Source organism: Fundulus heteroclitus, chromosome 19 (genome assembly GCF_011125445.2).
Source record: "Fundulus heteroclitus isolate FHET01 chromosome 19, MU-UCD_Fhet_4.1, whole genome shotgun sequence".
NCBI classification, from domain to species: domain Eukaryota; kingdom Metazoa; phylum Chordata; class Actinopteri; order Cyprinodontiformes; family Fundulidae; genus Fundulus; species Fundulus heteroclitus.
This window is the reverse complement of record NC_046379.1, coordinates 13262371-13286703: the sequence shown is the minus strand read 5'-3', so window position 1 is coordinate 13286703 and position 24333 is coordinate 13262371. Positions and strand designations below refer to the sequence as shown.

General features: G+C 38.9%; 1 protein-coding gene across 4 annotated transcripts in view; it reads left to right on the top strand.

Moving 5' to 3' along the window:
* Positions 1-24333, top strand: part of LOC105925919 (AT-rich interactive domain-containing protein 1B) — a 259649-nt gene that overhangs the window by 195658 nt on the left and 39658 nt on the right. For all 4 annotated transcript variants that reach the window (XM_036150964.1, XM_036150965.1, XM_036150962.1 and 1 more), the window contains 3 exons: positions 3627-3713; positions 9129-9308; positions 22886-23156. In XM_036150964.1, the coding sequence (XP_036006857.1) occupies positions 3627-3713; positions 9129-9308; positions 22886-23156 (538 nt within the window). The remainder of the gene's footprint in view (positions 1-3626; positions 3714-9128; positions 9309-22885; positions 23157-24333) is intronic.

The following is a 24333-nucleotide window of genomic DNA, read 5'->3' as shown; positions in this document are numbered from 1 at the left end:
CAAGAGCAAATTCACTTCTTATCTAGGAGGTCTCAAAAGAATGCAGAACTACATCTGAAACTCAGTGGGCCTACTTGCCTTTGAATTAAGGCCGGTGTTCATGATTCAAAGAATTGAAGAACACAAAGGCAAAGGCTCGTCCCAGATTTGCCAAAAAATACATGGAAGATCCCCAAGATCTTGGGATGAAATATTCTGCGGACTGACAAAACAAAGAATGGTCATAGATGTCATTACATCTAGCATAAAACTAACACAACCTTTCAGAAAAAGAATATTAGTCAAACATGGTAGTGGGAGTGCAATGGTCTGGGGCCTCTATCATTCACTGTTTACATTAATTTATCATAATTAATGTCACCATGAATTCTGATTTCTGCCAAAAAAAAATCCGGAGAGGCCATGTCTGAACATCAGTTTAGGAACCTAAGCCCAAACTGATCCAAAGCAAACCTACAGAAAAAATGAAGGTTTTGGATTGGCCTGGTCAAAGTCTGGACTTTAATCAAATTGACAGGCTGTTGATGGTTGAGGATCCTCACATTTGGACTGAATTAAGATACTAAAATCCATATTTACTCTACAGTAATGCAAGAGACTTTTTGCCAGTTTTCAGAAAAGCATTTACTCGGTTACATCCGGCTGATATTAAAATACTTTTGATTTAAAATTTGTGATAACATGTGATTAAGTAAAAAATAAAAAAGCAAATACTTTTTTATGCCACAATAACTTATCTAGGCTTCCTAAAATACCATGAGGGTTGCTGAAAAATTATTGGGCGTAATTGTTGATGGCCTGGACTTTGTTTTTATTTTCGACTCCCTATAAGGTTAAATGAAAATCGATTAGACTGCATGTATCCAATCTAAATGATATTTCAACAGGATAAATTAGGTCAAATAGTATGTAAAGCCATTTGTTCTCACTAAATTTCTTTACTTTTAACTTTCCTTAGTTATAATGCCGAGCTATGATTTGTAATGAAGTATTACTTTTGCATAAGCAATGCATTAAAATATTTTTCCATTGCCAGTGCAGACGCACATGAAAGCTCGTAGCCAGTGTTTCTTGTGTTATCTCACAGTTGCTTCAGCGTTTGCATACTAATGTCTCCCATTCTCTCCTGCAACATGTTGACAGACTAACTAATCGAATATTCCCTCTTTGAAGCAGTGCCGCTGGAACTATTCAAGTGTAATGCAGGGGGGCTCTGTGTGTCTGTGGCTGTGAACATTTCAGTACATGTCTTAAGTGCCTCTGTGCTCTTACATGTGCTTCCTTGTGTGCTCTTCTGTGTTTATTTACACTTGTTTGTGCAATTACTTTTTACGTCCGTGCATGTTGTTTTTTGCGTGCCTGAGTGCGAGTAGGCGGCGGATAGATGGAAATGTTGTTTATGCATTTTTATGCAAAGCAATTATGTTGACTTAATTGGGTTTGTTTATGTGGAGAGTGTGTCACCTCCAGTCATGTATTGCTTCTGGTGTGGACGGACACACACACACACACACACACACACACACACACAGCACACAAACACAGTTACATATGTAAAAACACTTCTTGAAATAGCATAGATTTTACTGAGTGATTGGATAACACCAACTGTGTCCTTTATTGTAAGAGACTTTATAGTCATTGAGTTCTGATGATTGAGCAACAAGCTTGTATTAATAATGCACTCTAACTGTGCTTTATTACTGTTACTTTTGGAGCATGTTCCTATGCATGTTAAACATTTGCACATCCCTCAAGTGTTAGCTTTTTGCATTTCCTTGAATTTAAATTGGGCAGTAAAATGTCCACTTCAATCCCTTACAATCCAGGTGTATCTCAGTAAATTCTTAACAAAATGTTTTTTTTTTATTTAAGCAATTCAGTAAAAATATGAAACACATAATAAATAGTTTTATTACACACAAAAATGATTCATTTTAAGTGATTTAATGATTTTGGCTTACAATGAATGAAAACCCCAAATTCAGCTTTTCAGAAAATTGTACTATTGCATAAGGCAGATGAAAACTAGATTTTTAATACAGAAATGTTATGTTGTGGCCCACACAATCATGGGAAAGACTGCTCACAGCTATCCGGCAGACTTACATTCACATCCTTATAAAGTTGGGTAAGCTACATAATTCAAAAAAGAATAGCACTATTTCAACATATTTTTACTCAAGTAAAAGTAAAACGTTGTCATCCAAGAAATTACTCAAGTAAGAGTAAAAAAGTATTCAGTAAGAAGGGTACTCAAGTACTGAGCAACATAACAGCTGATGGTTTATTTTTTTTGAATTATGTAATCTGACAGACAAAAATATAAGATTGTGTGCAAATTCTGGTATATTAAAGACAAAATAAACACTTTTCAAAATCATTGTTTTGATATTAAACTTGAAAGCAACACTTACAGCAGTTAATATGTATATACAGTATGTTAGAACAGTTCATCAAAAAAGATGCAAACTTCATAGATTTACAATGGGGTTTATGGGGTTCAAGAGGAGATGAAACACCAGAGCCAACAATGCAGACAAACTAAAGGACACAATTACAGAAAACGTGGCTATCTTAATACCTTATCAGTCCCTAAGGATGATAACCTCCATGCCTGGTTGCTTTGATGCAGTAATTCATGCAAAAAGAGACATTTTCTAGTAGGCTAAAATCTCTGTATCAAAAGTATTTTCTTATTGTAATATTCTAATTTTCTGATAAACATAATTTATTTTCATGTTCATCTAAATTAACCAAAAATAAAAAGAAACAAACACATGAAATATTGTACATCAATAGATGTCTGTGTAATATGAGGCTTACTCTATAAAACTAAATTGAATACATTTTTCAATGATATTGTAATTTATTGAGATACACCTGAAATGCCTTTGCCCTTCTTTTCTCCCAATTTGAATCTAAAGATAAAAGGGTAATTTGCCATCTCTTTCCTTCCTCTAGGCCAAATCAATCCACCTTACTCTCTGTCTGCCATTGTCCTAATCAGACCCTCAACTCACTATTGGATTTCAATGGAACAGTCACAGACCAAAGACCTGCACAGCAAACCTAATCGATGTTCCTCAGATGGCTCTGGTTTTCTATTGGGGTGGGGGGGAGGGGTGTAGTGAGGGGGTCTCTTGTTTTAATGATTACACAAAGCAGTGACATTGGGTCCAATGTCTTGATATGTCCTCCTGGAGTGGATTAGTCATATGGCTCATGGTAACCCACAATCAACATGATGTGTGTCTGCAAGGGGCTGATTCTTGGTATAAAAAACTTTCTTTTTTGTTTTTGCTGGTTAAATTACTGAAACATTGTTGAAAAGTTTAACTTTTGTGCAGCCTCAAATGGAAAAACAAAAGTAATCCTTCAGGAGTTGTTTGCTTACATCCTTTTGAGCTTTTTTTTTTCTTCCATTTTTTTTCAAAGCAAAGCAGAAGGAAAGAAAATAAAAATCTATTTACTTTTGACCTCAATTTCGAAAAACAAAGAAGGGAAAACGGCCTACGCTAAAAGTTTTCTTTCACATGACAGCCCTTGAAGGACAGGATTATAACAATAAATCACCCATCACACGAATCCAAACCCCCAAACTCAAAATTCATGTTGCTTTGCAGGTTCAACTGTGGCACCACTAAGCTCTGGAAATGGACCAGATGCAGCTCATCTGCCAATCACACGCTCTCCTATGGCCCAGGAGAGAGGTAAGTCTATAAACTGTGATATATATATATATATATATATATATATATATATATATATATATATATATATATATATATATATATATATATATATATATATATATATATAAGGAAGGCTATGTTTGGACATGCATGTATGTTTTTATGGAATGTGTTTTCTTGGTATTTGTTCTAAAAAGAAACACAATTGAATTTTCCACTGCAAAAAAATAATTCAGACGGGAACAATGTTTTTTTTTTCCTTTTCATGTTGTGAGATAACCTGTAAAGAGCGAGAAAATCAGGAGAAATGTCTCAGAACGGGATTTTGGAAACAAAGCAAACTAGCATCCTGCGGTGGGATTTAAAAGTGCTCTTATGTCCAGTCTGCCTGTAATTTACCGATGTAGTGAATGACCTCTTGTGACAAAAAAAAAACTTTGATTAAAAAATACTGACAGCATTCAGACAGATTCCATTTTCTAATACAATGGTGACCAACATTTTTACCCTAATGCATAGTACCATAGTCCCTTACATTTCTTCCACCAACAGTCACCAGTATAGCTTACTTTGTATTAGTGTGTTATGCAGTGACTAAGTCTCACTCTTTTTTTTCCACATAATCAGTCTGTCTTTTACTTGTCAGTGCCTAACTACCCTGTAGTAATTTGGCTCTCAAAGCATTGTTCCAAGGATACCATCTGTCATGGCACTAAAACTCAGATGGAAGGGAAGTTGAAACGTTCAGATCTCCTCTGCAGTCAAACGTTTTCTTCTCATTTGGCTCAGGCAAGGGGAATAAAACGACTCGCTGTTGTAGCTAAATAATGTGGTTAAACATGCAAGAGGAACATTTGGAGATCTGTGATTGATTACTTATTAAAGTGATCCTGAGGCCTCAGTAGATATTTGTACTGGCAGACGATGCATAAAAAGGAAGGACTGTTGTAAAAGCTCATATTTTAATACCTGTTTATGCTAACACTAGCGGCCCCCTAAGTGGTCTGGCTGTTAACTCACTACTTTAGCTATAGGCCATATGGGCAAAAATGTTTTGGAGGGACAGTTTTTGATGAGTGAAGGAAAAACCTGTGTTTTCTGCATAGATGATCTTTCTGTAAAAAGTTATCACTAAATCTTTTTTTGTGTGTCGCTATCAAGCAGCCTCACATCTATTAAACACATTCTTACAAAAAATGTAAATTTTGTCAAAACAAACAATCAAGCAGCAATCCATTTTAACAGGTATAAACAGTGACATACTTTTTGATAGCACTGTAAGAAACGCTGCATTGTTGCCTATAAATGGAAGTGGATATCCACTTCAGAGTGCGTCAATCAAAAGGTTTATTTATGTGGAAGAAAAAAAATTGTATCTGCTTTCAAAAACAAGCAAAAATCTGACTGTGATTCATTTTTGTTTAATACTTTCAAGATTTTTTATTTTTTTTTGGTTGATAATATAATTATACTTGCCTTCAAAAGATGGATAAACAAATGTGTGACTTTTATTCAATGAAAAACTAGTTTCAGCAAGAATTACTTTTACCTTCCATTAGGAACTAACACAGGCATAATGACTCAGATTTATTGCAAGAAAAAGATGTTTTAGCATTGCCCGTTTCGTTGACACACAGAATTTAGGGGTTATTCAACAGCCAAGGTAAATTAATTTGTATTGCACCATTGACACAATGCAATTTAAAGTGCTTTACAGGAAAATGAAGGGGGATGAAGTTTATTACATTAATACAAAAACTTAAAAGAATAATTGTGAAATTTTATGTGAAAATCACATAAAAGAGGAACATAAAATGATGCAGATTTTTTTTAGCATTGTTATTTTACGAGACCCCCAAAGACACCATGATAATCATCTTACCTACTGGTTTGACAGGAGTGACTACTCTGGCAATGTTTTTGAGATGTTGGTAGATTGATTTAGTAATATACATATATTTAAGGTGTCTGTTAAAATTTGGGTTTGATTCTACATCAATGTTTTTGAACGTTTTGTGATCTTTAGCTGTTTCATCCTAGCCTCATTAAGTCTAGCTGAGTGCTGATCTCTGTCTTTGCGTTTGTGGGACCAAGACCGAAGGTGCATGCTTTTCTACATAAAGTTGGAGGAAACAGTGAAACATGTAGTTAAGTTTCCAGAGAACAGATCCTTGAGGAATTCCAACGGCGATCTTTGCTGAATTTATTATGGTCAAATAGCGCATGTCATCCCGTCTTGCCAAATAACATCTGAACCAATTAGCACAGTGCCAGACAATGCCATCCACTTTTTCTTGTCAGTCAATCTGTATTTTATCATCAACCATGTCAAATGCAAATTCAGTCATATCTACTCATAGTAAATAAATGTGTTGCCAAAAAGTTAAATACGTGAAACCTAACCCACGGGGCAGATGTCCTAGCCAAACTCCAGGTTGTTTCCAGCACTGATGGCCACTTCTCAAGGGTTCGCAAAACAGCAGAATTGCTCATTTTTGCAATTCGAATTTCTCCATCCACACAACCGTGCAATAGCCTGAAAGACTAGGAAGTGACCTTAATGGAATGACAGTGAGAGTCTCTCTCCATCACCCACCAAAGAGCAGTTAAAATCACACAGAGACAAAGGGAGTGGATGGATGAAGACGGAGGGAGAGAGTGGGGCACTGATGAAATCAAGTTGGAGATTTAATGCTGCTCTCTAATGCCTGTAAACCTCAGACTCCCCCCGCCTCCCCCGGCCGAGTCCAGGAAAGCTCAGCACGGTTAACAGGGTCGGCTGTTGTTTATGCTGTTTTTTTTTTTGTCCGTGCCCGGATTAACCCCCTCCCTCTACTCTTACTGTACTCCCCACTTTGCTCAAGTGCCGGCCTCCCTAAGAGCCTCTCTCCGCTCTTCATTTCGATAAATCCACTGATCGTCCCTTTTTCCCCTCCCCTACTTTTTTTTTTCCTCGCGTGCCCGCTGTTGTCCAGCTGAGTGCTTCATTGCCAGAACAAGAGAACGGCCTGTGTTTGTGTGCATAGAGGGAACGAAGCGTAGAGAGAGAGAGAGACGAGGAGCGAAATCCTTGAATGTGTTATTTGCTTTTAGCACTGTCTGCACAATGTTCCTCTCCCCATCCATTTTCCAGGCAATTTAAAGTGCGGTATTACACACAGTATTTTTTTCTCCTCCTCTCCCAGAATCCCCTTACCCTAATGGAAGCAAAACATTACAATAATGTCCTCGCTCCTTAAACCCAGCACTCGCAGCCTAAGCACTTTCAGGCCCCAATCGCTCTTTTCCCTCCAATGCACTGTCTTTGCCTCCCACACACAATTTCTCTCTCGCTGAATCTCTTTCTGCCTAGCCCTGCGTCTCTTTGCTGTACAAAAAAAAACAAAAAAAAAACATGCCGAGCATTTATTGCTCTCTGTCTTTATCTCCTACACACACGCGCACTCAGAAAGCACACGCGAATGCACAGTCGTAAACTTAGGAACATTTTAAAACTTCTCCAGTATCCTCGCGTTTTGCTCTTGCTCTCCCAGCAGAAACAAGGAATTACAAGTTTAAGTGTCAGTGTTCCGCCGTTTCCCCCCCCCGAACTCGCTAAACAGTCCGCCTGTGTTCGCTCGTCCAACAAAGCGGACGGCGATCCAAGTTCACAGCCGAGCAGGCCCAATCCATTTACACCTAATCTGCAACACAGCGCTTAGATGCGCGCAAATTTCCACACCCACACGGCCTCTCTTTTCCCTCAATGGCCGTCCAGCGACCTTTCTCCATTCACGGCGGATCGGGAGACCTTTTGGTGAATTAAAAAAAAAACTTATTGCTGTAGCTTGAAAGAGCGAAGCCTAGGCAAGGATTGGTGCAAAATGTCAATTTGAATGGTGCAGACGAGTTTGGGCCTGAGAGGCTTTGGCGCGTCTATTGACAGAACAGCTTAGAATAACACAGTAGCCACGGTCAAATCAATAGTTTTTCTGTGGAGGGTGGGGATTCGCGTTTTTTAACTCGAGCGTTACTGACTCTTTTATGTGTCCACTCAGCTTTTACTGCTACATGCATCTCTGAAGCCCAGTGTGTACTTGACCTGGGCTTTTGTCAGCAATACTACTCCGTTAATGTTCTCTCTATCTGTTTATCTGTGTTCAAGGATCCATTTACATGTCACCCTGTTTGTTTTCACAAATGCCTGTTTCATACTGACTCACTCACCGAAGGTGTATATGAGTAACAGGGTGGTAAGAGATCAGAGTGCCTCGCTTTATTGAAAGATGCTGAATGAAAAGCAAGATTTCTTCTTTGATACAGTCAGTCACACTTTTTCCCTTAAGAAGAAATTTGATTTGATAATTTTTCCAAACTATTTCCAAAATATTTAAGTTTCCAAGAGTTTTCCTTATTCGTTATTCAAAGGACAACATTGACTTATTTTTAGAGTACTTTTTCCAACACATTGGTCATTCTGGGGGTTTTGACCTACTAAAAAAAACCTCTTTAGCATGTGGTTTTTTACAGATAGAGTAAGGATGTGAAAAGTCTTCATTGATTGTAGGGTAACCCATTCCAAATTTTTCAAGTCTTAACGCACGTTGGTCCTGATATGTAAAAAAAAAAAAAAAAAAAGAAATAATCGTTTTTGATTTTATTAAATCAGAAGCTAACTCATTCCACTTTGCAAAATGTGAAGAACATTACTAAAACTTATGGAAATATTTAGGAATTATAGGAGGGAAAAAATATAGAACTTTAACATTAAAAATGTATTAACATTCTGGCGTGCATATGTGTTCATCGCCTTTACTCTGATATCCCGAATACACTCCAGTGCAAAAAAAAAAGAAAGCCTTTAGAAGCTACACTGTGTGTAATTTAATCTTAGAGAAAATCCAGATGTTCTGACCTCTGAGGTTTCTTAATGATCTAGCAGCACTGTGAAGACCAAAGAACACATTAAACTGGTCAGGGATAGGGTTGTGGAGAAGTTTAAAGCAGGCGCTAGTTAATAAAGTAATATCCAGCTTTAAACATCTCACAGAGCTCTATTTAGTCTAAACCAGTTATAAAACTCTCTAAAGAACGGCTATTGTAAAAAGAAATTCAAAAGAAGTCCTGTGTGTAGTTTGCCACAATCTATGTAGGTGGCACCGCAACCATATGGAGGAGCCCTGCACTGCATGCCGTCTCCATGGAAAAACACGGTGGGGTGAGCATCATCCTGTGTGGAGGCTTTTCTTCAGTAGGGGCAGGAAGGCTGGTCACAGTTGATGGAAAGATGGATGGAGCTAAATACAGAGCAGCTATTAACGACAACCACTTATAGATTTCAAAAGGTTAACTTCCTGCAGGAAAATGACTCTAAACCTATGAACATGTTCATTTAATGATTAAAACCCCCAAAGCTAAGACCTAAATGCATTTAATTCTGTTTGTCTGTTTTAGGTTTTATGTCGAACATGCAGAGGAACCAGTCTGGCTCGCAGTTTGCGCCTCCCCAGTCGGCTCATCCTATGTTGCCCCACCCATCCCACGGGGGATCAATGTATCCCAGCATGGGGCCGTATTCGCAGAGTGGCCCCACAAATCCCTATGGCCCTCAAGGACCCCAGTATGGACCTCAAGGTCAGGAAATGATTCCCCGCATGTTCAGATTCAACACGTTTTTCACAGATAAGAACAAACTGTATTTTTTTTTAGGTACATTTTCGGATGAGGAATTATTCTTGGATTTGTTAATGCATTGAAGTTATGGGAGTTTTTTTCCTCCCTTCTTATCATATAACTACTATTTTAAGGAGAGTGGATTGTCACTTCTAATATGAAATGGTTTTAAATAACTATTTTTTATATTTTCTAAACCCCTAACCCAAAAAAGTTGACAAGGGTGTTTAATAAAGTTATCTTAACAAAAAGAAAATTCCTTCAGTTTAAAAACTGAAGGGCTGATATGATTCCTCGAATGATTCGACTGAATCAATTGGTAAAGTTTTTTTTGTGGAAAATTATTTCCATTTGAGGCTTCTTTAAATTATGTTCAACAATGGTTGTTATACGGGTGGTTATTTGTTGTGTTGCGCAACATTCTCGCTTCCGCTAATGATAGCTTACGCTGCTGATACATTGATACATGAACGTCACGTGTGGTTATCAGCAATGGAGGGAGACGGCGAGGGGCAAAAAGAAGCACAGAGAAAATGTCAGAAAGTGTGAAAAGTGTGGGATGGTTTTAAACCTACCAGAAAAGAAAACACAGCACATTGCATCTACTGCCAAACTCATCTGGCGTTCCATAAATGCTGCGACACCTGAGCAGGAAACACGCGCTGCAGTAGCAGAGAAGCGTGAGTGTGTCGCTTTGTCGCGTATTATAACTATGAGTGACACCCAAAAGCGAAGCAGCTTCTAGCTGCAGTTTAAAGATATTGGGGACAACAAAGCTGAGTGCCTTCACTGCAAAATGAAAACAACTTTATGAGCAGGTTCCCCCACAAACCTGCGTAGGCATTTCAGAACTGTCCATCCTACAGTGCAGTTAGAGGACGCCAAAAAGATTTCAACACACAAACCATTAACTTTTTGCAATGATAAGGTTGAATACAGGGTTACAAAATAAAAGCCATTCAAGAGACAAAACAGCCGACTCTGAATGTAGCCAAACTTCACATCACTGTCCACTTAATGAGAGGGAGGGTTGATATATAAAAGGTAGTGTTTATTATGCCTGAATTTAAATTTGCTGCTTACCTTTTTGATAGGTAATCTGTAATTATTTTTTTTATTTCTTGTCTGTTTTTACACCAAAACAAGAAAGAGGAGCGTAACTTGGCACTTAGACGCCTTACATGGACTCTATTGTCGTGTAAATCCAGAATGCAATTATGCAAATGACATTTAATGCACTTTCTTGTTTGTGACCATTTTCACTAGGCAGGCAGCAAGCGCTGTAGTGACGCAAAGTCAACCTGTAAGGCCTGGCGCGTTAATGTTAAAACGTTTTTAAGCTATTGTCACGTTCTCTGCAACAGAAATGTGATTGTTCACTAAAGACATGCAATGTTATTGCATCTTAAGCAATAACAGGATTTTTTTTTAAAAAAGGAATTGAATTATTTGTTCACTTGCATTTTCTCTTTGATGTGTTTCTTTTACTCATAAAATAAGCTTTAGTAGTTCAATGAGGAATCTACAGACTGTGCCAGTTTTTTTTTTATCTGATTACTTGGTTAATCACTGGCATAATCAATAGAATACTCAGTTATTAAAATAACCCTTAGCTGCAGCCCTGTATGAGATGGAAAGAAATGTCCACAGTCTGAGATATGTCTAAAAAAATAAAAATGCAAAGAATAGATTCCTGTCAAGGATCAAACTGGATTATAAATAACCTCTCCTGCCATGACTTCCACCTGAGCTGCTTCAACTTTCTGACCAGTCATGTTAGGAATGTGAGTGCCTCACATCATTGAGTCAGAGAGGTTTCAGACAGAAAAAGCCACACTTGTCATTTTTTTTTCGAGGACTTTTGAACCCTCTCTCCCACTGCAGTGTCAGTGATGTCAGAGAGGTAACTAATTAGGAATACAAAAGGATTTTCAGAGATATTTCCTGTTTCTTCCGCACACACACAGCTGGGTACATCCGTCTATCCTCTTATGTGGAGAGCCTAAGGTGGGCATTAAAATCCAATGCGACTCCCGGATTATTCATGAGGCACTAGAAACCCGGACAGACCTCTTGGCCGTCTTCATGATATGATTATGAGGGAGCCCCAACGTGGCGAGGGCAGCCGACGTGTCATAAGGTTTATCCACTGAGTAACAATCTCCCTTTTCTGGTGAGACGTTCTGATTTTAGCCACGAATAAAAGAGGAGGACGTTTTGACAAGTTAATTTGGAGACGGTTTAAACCAACTTTTCTCAAGTAGAGAGACTGGTCTGAATGGCACATCAATCCGGACCCTGGACATCTTGCAGAAAATGGGGGCTGGGTCGTAGAGTTAGACACATAAAACCTGAATATCATGGAGTTTGGTAGTTTTTGTATTTGATATAAGAAATTTCCAGAGATCAGATTAAGTCTCTCCTTACCAATGGTTACCTCTGTCACGATAAATGAAGTGGGGTATAAAAACTCAACACCTATTAGCAGCAACAAATTATTTTGTGATGCATACAATCTGAATTTGATAAAATTTCAAATTTAACAGATAAATTAGCATAAACTAACAAAAACAAAATCCATTTTATAAGCTAAATGTAATTTAATGTTTATACATAAAATTACAAATAAAAGCTCATAATGTTCATTTATTGAACAGAAAAAATTCCCATCAATCCTTCAATGAGCCACCAAGGACAATCAACACTAGCTTAATATTTGCTTTCAGTTTCCATTTTTCTATGTTTTATTTTGTTTACATTTGTTTATTCCAACTGTTTTTTTTTTACTTGCTTTTATTCCGTTTTTATTTTCCAAATCATGTTTTAATCATGTTAAGCACTTTGCATTGTCCTCATACTGAAGTGTGCTATACTAATGAATTTGCCTTGCCTAGATGGTCGCACACTATCCGGCAGAACATAAACTTGACGTGTCCAATTCAAGTATTTTGATTGGACGATCGAGCTTGGGGCCTTGTGATTTGTGCCCCACTGAGCGTGTTGGGCATACACACAGCGATTTCAGATGTTCATTATTTAAACAAACGTTGGTGGGCCGGCCCAAACATCAAGGCGCCTCGTGAGGATTTAGTCCGCTGAGCTTGTCAGTTTTCTGGCAGACTTACATATATAGACACACATGTTTCTAACAGAATATTATTGGTAAGGGATTCTGCCTTTTTTTCAATATTATTCTATAAAGAACGATCCTGTCCCACTGATTATTGCAAACATAGTGCTCCACAGCGACATCTGGTGGGACCAGGCCCCACTAGCCCGAAATACTGAGACGCCACAGCGCCTTACACAGATGTTTAAACAGCAGTAAAAAAAAGCGATGATATCTGTCTCTGTTTTGTGGCCCATTCAGCCGAAGCTCGTCTCTCCCTCAGACCGACAGCCGTCTGATATGAAATAATAGATTGCTCACTTTCAAAAACCCAAACATGCATAGCAACTTAGAGGGGAAAATATCAGTCTGCCTTCAGTTTGCTAGGTAGCGAGTTAGGCTGAACACAGTCAAAATGGTGCTGCAGATCATGTAATGCTGATGTAATGTGGGGTGAATTTTGAGATAAAAAGGCTTTTTTTTTACTTTTGTATGAGACTCGTCTGCTGCCTTTTTTAAATTACAAAAAAACAGATAACTGACAGGCTTTACTAAAATATGAAAACATCCATCCATCCATCCATCCATCCATCCATCCATCCATCCATTCATTTTCTAACACTATTGGGGTCTCGAGGGGTTCTGGTGCCTATCAATCGGCGAGAGGCGGGGTACACCCTGGATAGGTAACATCTCAGTATATTTAAATATTTTTCTGTTCAAGCTGAGCAGGTTTGTACATTAACCATATAAATAGATAGTTTAAGTCAAAGAACGCGTTTAGTTCATAAAACATGGGAAAAATTAATTTTGATACAAAATAAAAAATGATTTCATTTGGCCCTTGGCTCAATCAGCTTCTTGGAGGCAGATAGTGACATTTTCCACTCTAATTTGCTCTTTATTCTAACTCTCTCTGGTTATCTGTCATTTTTATCTCAGTTGTTTTGATGTTATCACGCTGCACTTTGAATTAATTTAATTTGTTTTGTTTATTTGTGTGTAAAAGGGTTCTTTTTTTTTTTTGGTCAAGGTATAAAATTTAGTTTCGAGTAGATCAAATTTAAGAGGGAAATTTCCAATACATTTAGGGAGCTCATTATGCTTTACTGTCAGACTTAGATTGCCTTATGGACAAAACGTGCAACAGTAGATATGAAGTGCAATTTCCTTTGATTGTAAGTTTAAAGCAAATTATATTGAAAGGATTTGTTCATCAGTAGATTTTTTTCAGATGGTAGACCCTATTTAAAAATCAGATTAAACAGGAAGTTTAAGTACCTCTGCAAATGCATGTGATCATACTTGTTATAGCTCTTTGGGGTATTTGTACTAGTTGTGTCTTGATTTGTCTGAGCTGACAGCAGCTACAGGATTTAAAGTATAGCTCCGCACTGATTTTGTTGTTGTGACAGCTTGAGTTTACAATGGAGGAATGGATCTAAATAAGGGCTCCCTCCCAAAAAGTATAAAATTATTAACTTGGGAAGCAGTTACAGCACGGAGTGTTTTATCCTGTTTATAAATATTCTGTTCAACTTCAGTTTGCCTTTACATGCTCTGTTTACATCATATCCCATGCAAACATATCTCCTCAGGCACCAGAGGAAATACTCCATTCTGAAATTAATTTTGGAGCAAAATGCACAATATCCAAGCAAAACAAAGATATTTTCATATGTATTCTTTGTTTGAAATGATGTTTTCCTTCCCTATACTATGGCAAGTCACTGATCACTGCAGAAACAACATAAATGTCAGCTCCTAAATACTCCATGTTGCCCTCTGACCAGTAGTTCTTCATTCAGTATTTCACAGAAAGCACCTGGGTTGATGTGCCTGCCAGAAAATGTCTCATTAAGCGTTAGTCTAAGCATTTTTCCGATACTCCAGAGAGGAAAAAAGAAATCTATTACAATCCAGGAAATAAAATGAAGGAAAAAAAAGGATTGGATCAGTCTGTATAATTAGGCATTATTCGTTCATTTGTTTCTCCATCATGCAACGACTGGCCATCAAACAAATGGGGACATCTGCTGTTGCACTTTGTTTTCTGCCCTTGGCAGGAAACCACAAGAAACACTGTGGTATTTCTTTTTGGGTAATGCGAGTTTTAAAGTGTCACCTTGATAAATGAACCCGTCCGTGGTTGTGTTTTCCCAAATTTGCGGCCGCTCCCTCACATTTGTTAATGTTGATTAATAGTCCTAATGCATTTGGTATTTGGTCTCCCCTCTCCTCCCACTCTTATCTCTTAATGTGACTTTGGCTGGGCTGACAGCCCAGTAAGCAAAGAGAAATAGAAAAATTAAGGAAGCAGAAGAGCGACAGCGAGGCGGACTAGCCTGGAAGGAGCTCTCTAGGCAGATGAGCGTGAAATCTCAGTTGGATGACATACAGCGTACAGATAAAACATATTTAGATTCGATTTGTGTATCACAATAATTCCATTTATATATGATAAAAGTGCACCCAGTGCTTTTTGGTGCTACATTTTATGTTTTCAGAATACAAACCCACATATCAAACCATAAATGATAAAATGAGTAATTCTTACCTTATCTTAAATGTAGGTAAAGTTATACTTCTTGATGTTCAGGTAACGCTTTTGATTTGCACCACCTTTATTCAGTTATTTTTTTTGGCACTTTTCTTTTTCATTTGGGCCTAGCTTCTGTTAAATGAAGCATAATATAAACGTCATCAGTTGTTACTCTGGGATTGTAGCTTAAGCATTTTAGGTCAAGATGCTTTCCTCATGTCTTTATATGTAATCTTACAATTTGAGCAGGCTAAAGGACACCTTACAAACACCATATAATTTTCACATTTCTCTTACCTTCTTTCAATATCTTATATTTATGGGAGTTTAGTTGGCAACCATGCCGACAAATAAATGTCTTAAAAAGAATCCTCTGAGGAAATTGTTCTGCTGCTAAAAATGTTATAAATTCAGAAATGCCTTTCAAAAAACATTTTCCAAAACAAAAAGTAGAAATATGGCTTTCACCAACCACATCCTTCACTGCAGCGAATGGAGGAATGTGTTTTCGCAGATTGATTTTGCTGTTTTTTTGTCTTTACCTTGTTATAAACTCAGTCCTAGTTATGTTTCACCAGATTCAAAGGGATTCCAGGGCACGGTCAGGGCCAGGTCAGGGGTGAGTGTGTGTCGAACAGGGCAGACAGCTGCTGGTCATTGTTCTTAATGACAGCTCCATCTGCTTCCCTTCCCTCTCGCCGGTGCACTAACAAATTAGCCAGAGCAGAATCTCGCTCCAAGTCCCTGAACTCTGCTCTGCTGATTTTTTTATTTATTTTTTATTAGCTCGTCTGTGCTGAGAGAGCTCGAGCTTGTGTTTCTCTGTGATACAACATTTTCAGTAAAGACATACAGCGCAAGACTCTTTGCGAGAATATAAAACAAATTGTGCTCTGTAACTTCAAAGAGGAAAAAGCTGTTTTTTTATTAATGGAAAACAACTGGAGTTGAGCTTGTTTAAAGGGCATATATCATCATTTTTAAAACTTTCTTCCTATCCAGCTGTGTCTATGCTTGTAGTTAACAATAGTTATATTCATGTCCATGTCTGGATTCGAGCAACATGTAAAGAAAAAAGAAAAGAAAAAAGAAAGCCCAAGGCAGCCGACAAGACAGCTGGAAGTTGCTAAAGGGATGTGAGGTTGGTTATGGAACATTAAACTCAACATAGATTCAGGACGTGATAGCAAAGTTTCATGAAGTGACAATTTATTTAATTATTTATCCTTCGATGACAAGGAAGTCATGAAAAAATTCCTGGGTGCAACAGCTTAGAGACTTATCAAACTGGCACTCTACCAAACAATTTAAAGTGCTGACTCTGTGGTGAACTCTGTTTGCTTGTGTTTCACCGCAGAGGCAAGTGAACACTTATGGTAAAAATTGTAATTCGAAAAATTGTAATTTGAAAAACTGAAATTCCGTCCACATTGGTGTTTGACGTAATTTCTAGTGCGGTTCTGACCAGCACAGTTCCTCTAATGCCCACAGGGGTCACTATTATTATTATCGGCTGTGTCACCATGTAGTGATTGTGTGAGTCTCACTCTTATCCACATAATTAGTCTGTGTGTTACTCATGAGGGTTTAAACCAAATTACAATAATGTGTGGATGTCAGGGAAGTTGATATATTGGCAAAAAACTAACTTTATTTTCATAAAAAAGCTGCCGTGTTTACATCGTGGTCTGGCTGTTTACCCCCTGCTAATTTGTCGTAGCTGTTGCTTCACAGAACAACCTTTAGCTTTGAGTTGTTCTTTACCTTAAATCCCATATTTAAGATTTAAAAGAAGATTTTTCTATAATCCTTAGGTAAAAAAAACATACTTTTTTTGTGGACAGATTTGTTTATTTTTTTTGTGAGGAGAAATCCACTTTCACTACAGGCAATTTATTTCACAGAGCTCACCTCCATATTCCTTGCTCTTTTGTAGCAAAAGTGCTCAGTGTCGCTGTATCAATAAGCGGCCAATCATCTATGCCCCATACACCTTTTAGTCTCATGATCATTTCTATTCAAGTAAACAATCTGTTCTCTCTGTGCAGCCATAGAGAATAACAGGTTTCAAAACTGTCCCTCTATAAACATCACATTATCCTCTATATATGGTTGTGCCATCCTTTTTTTTAGATGTGTAACAATAAAGGTTCTTTCTGTTTCAGAAAAATGTTTTTAAAATTACTTTTCCAGTAATTTATCTTTCATGCTTTCAAGAGTTTAAGGTTTTCTGCCTGTAACAACGCATTAAATTATGTGCTTTACTTGGAACTACAGGATGAAATGATCTAAAGCAAAGCTATTGTTTCCAATTCTGTCTGTGGATAAGTCCATAACAGTATGATGTATGGTGATCGGGCTTGCCAAAACTAGTCCCCTTTTCTCTATTCTTGCTGTCAGAATGAGCTCCAGCAGTGAGACGTCAGCTCAGCAATTCCAAACAACGTTGAAGCTGCTAAATGTTTACGCCGGTCCTTTGAAAAACCCACTTCATCCAAAGTCAAGATGATCTGTTTTTGTTGACATCAGGCCCTCCTTAGGACTCAGATGACTACAACAGCTGTTTGTAAAGACATGCACTTGGACACGGTCGAGAACAGCAGACACATAATCAGACGGCATAGAAGGACATTATACCATTACAGAACAGAGATTTGGAGTCTGTTTCAGCTGTGCTTTTTCCTCCCTCCACTGCCTTCCCCACCTCAAGGGTGTTAAGGCACTCCGCTGGTAATGACCATGCTGCAGACAGGACTTTTAAGCCTGAGCCTCAATTTAAATCGGCCCAAAGAAAGGGGAAAAAAAAAAAGGAAAAGAAACACTCCTGACTCAAGCCAGTGCCTAGAGGAGTCGGTAAGTCTTGGGAGAAAATTGACAGTTTGAGGAGCTCAGTCGCCCCAAGGTGAACCCCAGCCCTGCTGTGGCTCAGAAAACCCTGGTGGTGAAGGTGCTGAGGTGGCTGTAGGAGAATGTGGGGGGCCTCAGGCAACAAGAGATACTGCAAAAAAAGGCCATCTCTCCAACCAATCATGTTACAACAAATAGTCCGACTATTTTTAAGGGGTTACTGAAATTGCTCTTACCATTGTCTCCCAGTGAAATTATCCACCTTTAACTACAGCTATGAAAAGTAAGAGAGAGAAAAAAAAAAGGAGGATGTTCACTTCATTAGCGTTCACCCTGCACTGGCTCCTGTACTCGGCGGCTCAGGCATGTAGCCGTGTAATCTGCGTTTCCACTCCTCGCTGATGGAAGTTCGCTGGTCCTGAGGGCACATCCCACCTTCCTCCACCGCAAGACTGCCTCGGCTGTTAGCTCCGTCCGGTCCAGTCTGCTGAGAGAAGCAGCAGACTGTAATCTCCTTGGTCACACTCCAGCTCTCCCGCGGGACTGCAGGGATTAAAACCCGGCGCTGGAAGGAGCGTCCGCCAAACCCATGACCAAGCCGAGAATTTCCGTGTAATTGTGAACGAAGCACCGTGAGTTCGCCTTCTCCTCCTCTCCATCATGCTCTAAATATGAGCAACACTCCCCCTCAAAGGCTCTGAATATGGAGAAGCATGCTCGAAATAAAGACAAAGAAATAAGGACACAAGAAGGTGCAAATAAGACATGATATCCTCCTTGCCTTACCTTTTTGGTCCTGCTTAATTTTGTTTCCTGAATCTCCATCTAAATATTTATTTGACATAATGGCCTAGTTAAAGTCTAGACCTGCATCTGGCTTACTTCACACCTATTTTATATTGGTCAATCAAAAAGCCTCAAGTAAAACACAACAAAGTTTGTGAATTAATAAGAATATAATTTACCAGCACCGGACATTTTCCTCATCTTGGTTACTTTCTCTTCCCGCTCGCTGGGCAAAGAGTATGGATGGTCCTCCGTTTTAACAGAAAACTGCCAATAGAGTGATCTACGGTCATCTTTGCTTGTTTTCTACTCCTCCTCCACCGACAGCACGTTCTCATATAGAAGACAGATAGGGAAAACGCGCATGGCTGACAAGTTTGTCTCCTTTCGGCTACTGAAATCAGAAATAGCGTTGCAACATGACACCCATGTATTTATAAACTACTAATTCTAAGTTACGACAAAAGTTTTCATGTTTGATTTGAGGTTATGAGACTTTGCCAGGATATGTATTTATAAAAGCAATAACTGATTTTTTGCTAATTAAAAGCCAAATTTAGTCACACACTGTCCCTTTAACTTTACCTCGGCACATGATTCAACTTTCTCCTCGGATTTACTCTAACAGCGAATCTAATAGAGAGTCTTTGAAAAGCTTTAATAATTACACCCTGAGGTTTAAAGGCTGAGCGTTCAGTCATGGGTTAGTTCGCTATCTGTCCTTGAAGAGGCCGTCTGGCAATCCTTCAGGAAACAAATCACTCTTGTAAGGACACAGCAAGAGTCTTGATTGGAGAGCCTTATATTAACCTTACCCCCCCAGTAATGATGTCTTCTTTCAGATGAGGCAATCCCAGCTCACAACTAAAGCTTTTAAAAGGTATTGCATAAAAACTGATAAGAAACCTGGTTCATGCATGCTAATTTTGGACACATTTTAGTCTCATGATAAACAAGAAAACTTAAAATTGCTATCCTGGAAACTTTGAGATACTCATTTTGCATTGTGTATCGTTTGATTCTTTAGCTAATCTGCAAAAAAAAAAAATGGAAAGCAGCTTGTCCAAATGGGACTGTATGATATAAAGAAGTCCCTGGAAGGTTTCCTGGAGACTCGGTCAGTCACAGGCCCCAAAACCGACTGAGTCCGCCCAGGCGATGTAGAATGTGTGGCAGGCAGCCACGGGTCTTAACAGCTGTCCAAAAAAAAGGCTGAGAGAGGTCACTGACTGGGACCTTATTCATCTGCAGAAGTCCACCCAGCTGGGCTAAGCGGGGTAGCGTTCCCAGGATTTTCACACTTGGATATTAGAAAGTTGGAAATGTGTTACTGAGTGCTCTCTAAAGCATTCACAGTGGAAGAGATTCTCACTCAGGCACACATTTCACATGTATCATGCACACCCTACCACCCCCCCCCCCCCCGCTACCCCGCCCCTGTTGATTAGCCTGCATATCACACCCCTAAAACCCTTGACAGGTGTCAGTCATACTCGGCTCACTGGCTCGCTGCAGCTTCCCTCATCTCCCAGTGTAGATTTCATTACAGCGTTTGGACAAATTCACATGGAATCGTTGACTTTTATGGGAAAGACTTTAATTTCTATTGACTGTAAATCCTATCTCGAGGGTCGGGAGGTTGCCCCCCCCCCCCCAACACCTCCCTTTTTGTCTGTGTTCCTCTGCTTTCTTTCCCACCTTCTGCTCCTTCTGCCGCTTTAAAAGCCTCACAGGCTTATGTCATGTGGATGGTGCTTTTTCCGCTGAAGCGACTCGAGGACAGTGGGAAGCCGTTTCCATTTTCATAGTTGTGGTTTTTTTTTTTTCTCCCTACCCCTCCTGTGTGGAATATAGTCATTTAACTTCTTTTCGTTTGAGCATGTTTAAAAGCCTTCAAGGTTTTAAAGGGGCTTGATCCCCTTTTCTTGACATATTCTCAGGGGATTATGCAGTGAACACCAACTAAAGCACCCTTAATAAAATCAAAATAAATAGCCCTCTTTACAATGGGGGATGCCACATTTTCCATTTCTATTTTGCAGGGGATTTGTCCTGAAAAGGGAGCATCACAGTAGAAGCGGCTCAGTGCCTGCAGAGGGATACTCTGCTATAGCACTCGCATGTTATAGCAGGTGTCGTTTAGTGTGGCTGAATTTATAGCGCCTTGCAACGGTATCCAAACTCTTTAAATTTTTTACATTTTGTCAAAAATTGTTTTGTTTTTCATCTTATTGTGATTTTATGGCATATACCAACTCAAAGTGGTACATATATGTCAGGTGGAGGGAGCAGGATACAAAGTTTTCTAAACCTTTAACTAATCAAAATCAAATCAAGGAAGGCATGGATTTGTACTCAGTCCCCCTGACTGAATACTGTGTTTAAAAACCTTTAACTGTAACCAGAGCTGCAGGTATTTAAAACATGTCTCTACCAGCTTTACACATCTACAGACCTTCGCCCATTCTTTGCAACAACAACAAAAAAAAGCTCAATCAGATTGGATGGAGAGCATCTGCAAACACCAGTTTTTAACTCTTGTCACAGATTCTGAATTAGATTTAAGTCTGGACTGTGACTGAGTCCATCCTCACACATGAATATGCCTTGATCTAGAACATGGGGTGTCCTGACTTTGTGTGTTGCGTGCCAAAATCGCCAGATTGAAAGTAAAAAAGAAATGTGAATATTTTTTTTATAATAAAACAAAATTGTTTTATTCTAAATGTATTTAATTGCTCATTGAGAACTCAAACACTCAGTACTTTGATAAAACACAGTAGCTGGATTTTGTAGAAAATAGATTAGTAAATCACATTAGCTCTGAATACAGTATCCTAAAACTGTTGGGGTCAGTTGTCGTTGTTATGTGAATGTTTGTCTAATCTCAGCAATAAAAAGAGAATATGGATCACAAATGAAAAAAAAAACTTACCTTTTTTAGCTACTTTTATTAAATTGGTGCCCCCATGTCTGCTTTTAAAAAAGAGCCTAGTGCTTGTTGCCCTTTTTACCAAAAAGTTATAATAAAGTTTACAAAATAAAAAAAACTCTCCTTATGAAAGACGGATTCCTCATGTCGGCTTCACAGTTTCCTTTATTTAGGAACATTTTAATTAGTCTATAAAAATGTGTCCTAAAATATTTTTCCAAGCTGTCCGTCTGCATCAACCACCTATGCAGATGGGTAAAGTTTATACTGTTCTTTAGCTGTAGTTGAGGGCCAAACAATCATTCTGAGGGCTTCAAATAGCCCCACCGGCTGCCCTTTGAACACCCTCTGATCCAAACCATGCTACTGTAGCTCTGGCTCCGTCCCAAATTCAACTCTTTTTTGTCCTCTAAAAGATTTTCTCCCATTATTGTCCTGTATTTGGCTCCATATTTCTTCCCGTGAACTCTGACCAGTTTCCCAGTCGCCTCTGAATTAAAACTTTCACACACCATGATCCTACCACCCCCATGTTTGACTGTTGAAGAGGTGTATTCAGATTGATGTGTTTTCAGCTTTTTACAGGTAGGCCCAAAAGTTTAATTTAGATCTCATCCAACCAGAAGACCCTAATGTTGTTCCGTTACATATGAAATCCCATAAAACAGCACCAAAGCTTGTGGTTGTCGCATGACTGAATGCGAAAAATGTGCAAAGGCTAATACTTTTGCAAGGCGCTGTATATGCATGTTGTATTTGCCAGCATGGTCCCTCCTCTCGTGTCTCAGTTGGAATTGAGCTGAGGTTTTAAAGCCAAAATGGAAGGGTTTAAGTGTGCCTTAGGAAAGCTTCTGGCATCATGGTCGCGTGGCACTCCAGGGCAGCAAGAAAGCATTTACTGCAGATTAGAGCTCCTCTCAAGTGTTTCACAAAGTCAGCCTTAAGCTTGGAAATTGTTCCCAAGGCTATCCAGCAACCTGCAGCAGTGGAAAATGTCATCAGAAACACACGCTAAACGTTTTTTTTTTTCTTCTCCTTTTCTCGCGCAAAGAATTCATGAATAAGAATTTGGTCTATCTTTTTACATTTTTCTCATTCTTTACCTGTCCCAGTGTGATTGTTTAAAGGAGTTGTACATGTAAAAGCATGAGCTGACAAGCATCCATAATTTATATCACATTTTTAAAGCCTATGTGACTGCTATATTTTCAAGATATCACTAAATCCATCCAGGCCAGCAAGATAAAACTGATGTTATGATATATAAATTTTAAACCACATTATTTCCCCTAATTGATTATCTTCTTGTTTTTACAATCCAGGTAACTACCCTCGGCCCTCTAACTACATTGGGTCAGCCGGGAGCAGCTACAGTGGGCCCGGCCTGTCCAACAGTCTGGGGATGAATGCTACCAGCCCCATGCACGGTCAGGGGCCCGGAGGCCGGAACCACGGCCCTGGGAGCCAGAACAGGACCTATCCAATTATGGGTCCCACCTCTCCCAGCATGCCACAACCAGCTGGGCCAGGAATGGGTCCTCCATCTAATCGCAAGCCTCAGGAGGGAGCGGTAGCCAACTCGATTCACAACAGGTGAGCGCACCGCAAGGTCACAGGAGACCTGAATTCCCTTTAAATGGGGAGACATTTACGCTGTTGGACGAAAAATTGTTTGACCAGAATTTAAACCATTTGCTGTTTGTGGGTGCAAAATTGGAAAACCTATTCTTATTACACAAATAACAACTTTCTGGCAAGATTTCTGAAGGCCAATTTTTTATTAAATATTTTTTTCTTTCACCTGCCTAATCCTGATATTAACAAATTCCTATGTTTGTTTCACAACTACAATATAGGGAAAACAACTCATTGACATTATTATTTTTTCTGGTTTTCCTGCTGTGATGAAAGGCGACGTCATGAAGCAGTCACATAACAGGGATTTGCTATTGTTTTGAACAAGTAGCTTTTAGGCTGTATATATTTTAGGACATTGCCCATTAGTATAACTTTAAGAAAGGCAGCCAACACTTCCAAATCCACGTGGTTCCATCATAGGCAACGGCTCAAAAATTAAATAAATAAAACAGAGTAACTTTACTGTACTCTGTCCAGCTGTCCTGTTATCTGCTGAAAGTAATGCTCTCTCTTGCTCCCTTGCAGCCTGAACGGACTGCAAACCTGTCTAGTCTCGTACATCCCTGTGCTTTGTCTGGTTTTATTTGAAAAGACCTCGCTTCTTTGCTCGATATCAACGGCTAAACCAAAAACTTTTGAAATCAGTGGGATCCAGAGCACCACGTATGGTTTGTTAATCTGAAATATTTCTGATTTTTGACTTTTGACCAAGCAGCCATCAGTCAGTTACAACCAAGCAGAAAATCAGTAGATATCTTGGTACATTTGTAATGGCATCTTACTTTGCATCTAATGGCAATTTCTCTTGCAGCAGAGACTTTATCAGTGTTTGTACTGCTTTTGATCCAGTTCTATAGCGCAGCGATAAGAAGACATTTAGAAAGCCTAAGAAAGAAAAGTCCTTGAAAACCACTTTATGGAAATTTCCAAGTAGTGGCTACTTGTAAACAAAACACAAGTGGAGACTTGTTGCAGTTCTTTAAACTAAAATATGGATTAATATATAAGACAAGCTTTTAATCTATTTCAGTTTGTTTGATTAAAACGAGAACTGAGTCAGTGCAGCAGAAATAGTCTGCAAACTTTATGTCAATATCAAGACCTAATAATCACCTTCATCTTCCAGCACTTT